The 2693-nt window shown below is 50.6% G+C and overlaps 1 protein-coding gene across 1 annotated transcript; it reads right to left on the minus strand.

The window, feature by feature from the left end:
* Positions 1-497: 497 nt before the first annotated feature.
* Positions 498-2206, minus strand: PtA15_10A78 (uncharacterized protein; the record flags this gene model as incomplete). Its single annotated transcript, XM_053160950.1, has 2 exons — positions 498-620; positions 749-2206. 2 exons carry the CDS (start codon positions 2204-2206, stop codon positions 498-500), a joined length of 1581 nt encoding a protein of 526 aa, XP_053024214.1.
* Positions 2207-2693: the final 487 nt, after the last annotated feature.

The raw sequence follows: 2693 nt of genomic DNA on the forward strand, positions 1-2693 counted from the left end.
GCACCTGGCATGGGCGGGGGTACCGGGTACCCGGTGATGAAGCCATCTTGACTGTCAGTGCTGGGTGTCTGGTGACTAGTTCAGAGGGGTGAGGCAGTTCTCTCCCATTGGCTTTCCACCAATCAAGGATTCTCAAGTAGCTCCTCTAATTGTCAGTACACAAAATCACCACCAGCCGAGTTGAAGCTGATCATAAAAAAGGTTATGAATTTTGGCGTACACTGGTCTGAAGGGAATGATGCAACCAAAGACAGGGGGGTCAACATTGTTGCTGGGTTGGGTTGATTAAATTGCTGGGGGTCTTCGAACGTTCATCTATTTTGCCTGTTGTTCTAATACAATATATGACTTCTTGTTGGGTAGGTAGATATTTTTGGTACTTGTTGAATGATGAGCGCGAGTTGAAGATGGATAAAAGCCTTTTTGAGTTGCAAGAGCTAAAAAAAATGTAACTCTGTCTTGATGGACTAGATTACAGTTCGGTATCCTATGTGTTTTTAATAAACTGTGATGTTGGTATGATCCGGGGACAAGACCTCAACTTTTACTGAACCACCATCAGGGGGGATTTCGACCACCTTGCCATCAATACAGACTTGATGAGTCTGGTCTTGATCAGTCTGTCTCATCAGGGTACAGAGATCATTAGGTTAATAGAGATCGCATTAGTTTTACAACTAACTTTTCTGGAGGGAAGACAAAGTTGGATGATAGTCAAACAACGTGAATTAGGGAAGGAAGTGCTTACGGAAGTCCAAATCCAGCCCCCGCAGCGATAATATTCAACGATTGGGAGCCCATCATCAGACAACAGGTTGATGTGGTCGCCTTCATGATACGCGGTTTGTAAGACGAGGCTGACGAATTTAGTGAGAGCATCGTCGCGAACAGGGCCAGTAGACTGAGGGTCCTGAAGGATGGATTTGAGCCTGGCGTCACGGGTCGGTCTGAGGATGACCAGGTCGATCGTCGAAGCTCTGGAACGCTGTTGGGATGGTGGCAGTCGGTCGGGATTCCTTAGAGGAGCAATGATGAATTTGCTCTCTAACCGGTCGACTAAACACCCCGTGAAGTAACTAAACGGGCCCTCCAATCGGACCTCGGGAGTTGCTCCAATACCATCTCCTCCTCCATCCATGCTGACCGGCAAGAGTCTCTCGGTCGTCGGATCGTATCTTTGGATCGTACCATCGAGCGCAGACGGAAGGAGGCTCACGGTGGCATTCCAGGTCCGCGAAACGTTGCTCAGAAACGCTCGTTGGAACACCTCAGTTCCTGCAGGCTGGTAGTCTGGTTGGAGGACCAATCGGTTGGCAGTCTCGAGGATCGAGGCATGTAAGGCTGTGGAGGTGACGACGAATGCGACCAATTCTTGGACGAGCGTTTTGCTGCGATCGAGCGTCTGGACCTCCGTCAATGTCGCCCTGGACGGTGCAAGCTCGGGCACTCCATCGGCCCGCCGAGTGGGCTCCAGTACAGCGTCCAACAGACCCGCCAGGATGTCTTTCGGCCTAGACAGCTCTTTCACTTTGGGATGGGTATTGAAGAACATCGCATTCGCTGTGCCGAGGGGAAGGATGACCAGGTCGAAGTGAAGCTGGTCCATGCAGCCACTTGGATCACTCTTCTTTCGTTCCTGGTGATTAGCATAGGCCTGGCTCAAGAAATCTGAGATTGTCCCATCGCCGCCGAGGATGATCACCTTCGTCGGGCGCTTCTCGTCAGTCTTCTTCATAAGATCGTCTTCCCAGCCAGATTGCCGGGATTCGTAGACCCGGATATCAGAGGCGGGGGTGCCGACGAAGTCGAGGATAGGCAAGACGATCCGATCGAGCCATGTCTTCGCAAGCCCTTGTCCAGCTCGGTCATTCCACATAACCATCCATCGTTCGTTGGACCTCGATGGGCCTTGCGGTTGTAAGAAGGGCACGAAGTTCTCTCGGACGATGTTGAGGATCTGGTGGGATGGTGGGGCGGAATGGAACTCCGGGAAGTGCTCGTCACCCGCCCCATTCGCCGCCGAGCCGTCTCCGCCGGCGGCAGCCCCTCGGTCTTCTTGTCGGCCTGGTTGCGGTCGCTCAGGAAAAGTGAGCCAGCACAATCCGCCCTTCTGCTCAGAACGACCTTCTTCGCCTACTGGATCTGATGCTGGTGCAGGTGCTAGTGGTGGTAAGACATAAAGCAGATAATCCCGTTCAGTTTTCATCTTACGATAGATATGGACAGCTTCTTCAACCTCTGCTATTCCCACGCTGGGCTGGATATGACTAGCATAAACACACTCTGCATAAATATGTACATCCTCACAAACGATTGGCTGTCATATCATCTTTTTCATTTTTCCCTATCTTCTCCATTGTCTCTCTCCCTTCCCTTTCTCTAGTCTAAGCCTATTTTCTTCTTTGGATCTTGTGTCGGAAAATTTGTAGCCCGTTAGGGCATCTTATAGTGTCGGCGGTAGGTCCGCCCGTTCTGATGGTACTTTATAGTGCGCAATGTCAAATCAAACTGCGCTAAAAACATCTTCTCACGTCTGACTTCACTACGACGCAAAGCCTGACATCAGAGAGGGCCTCCCCAGCAGTTGGGGCTTCATCTCAGAAACATGAAGGAGCCAAACTTAACGCAGTCCCTCCGAGAGGCAAGTGGTGAATGTTGGCACACAAGGAACTTTTTTTTTTTTTTTTTTTTTT

Source organism: Puccinia triticina, chromosome 10A (genome assembly GCF_026914185.1).
Source record: "Puccinia triticina chromosome 10A, complete sequence".
Taxonomy (NCBI): domain Eukaryota; kingdom Fungi; phylum Basidiomycota; class Pucciniomycetes; order Pucciniales; family Pucciniaceae; genus Puccinia; species Puccinia triticina.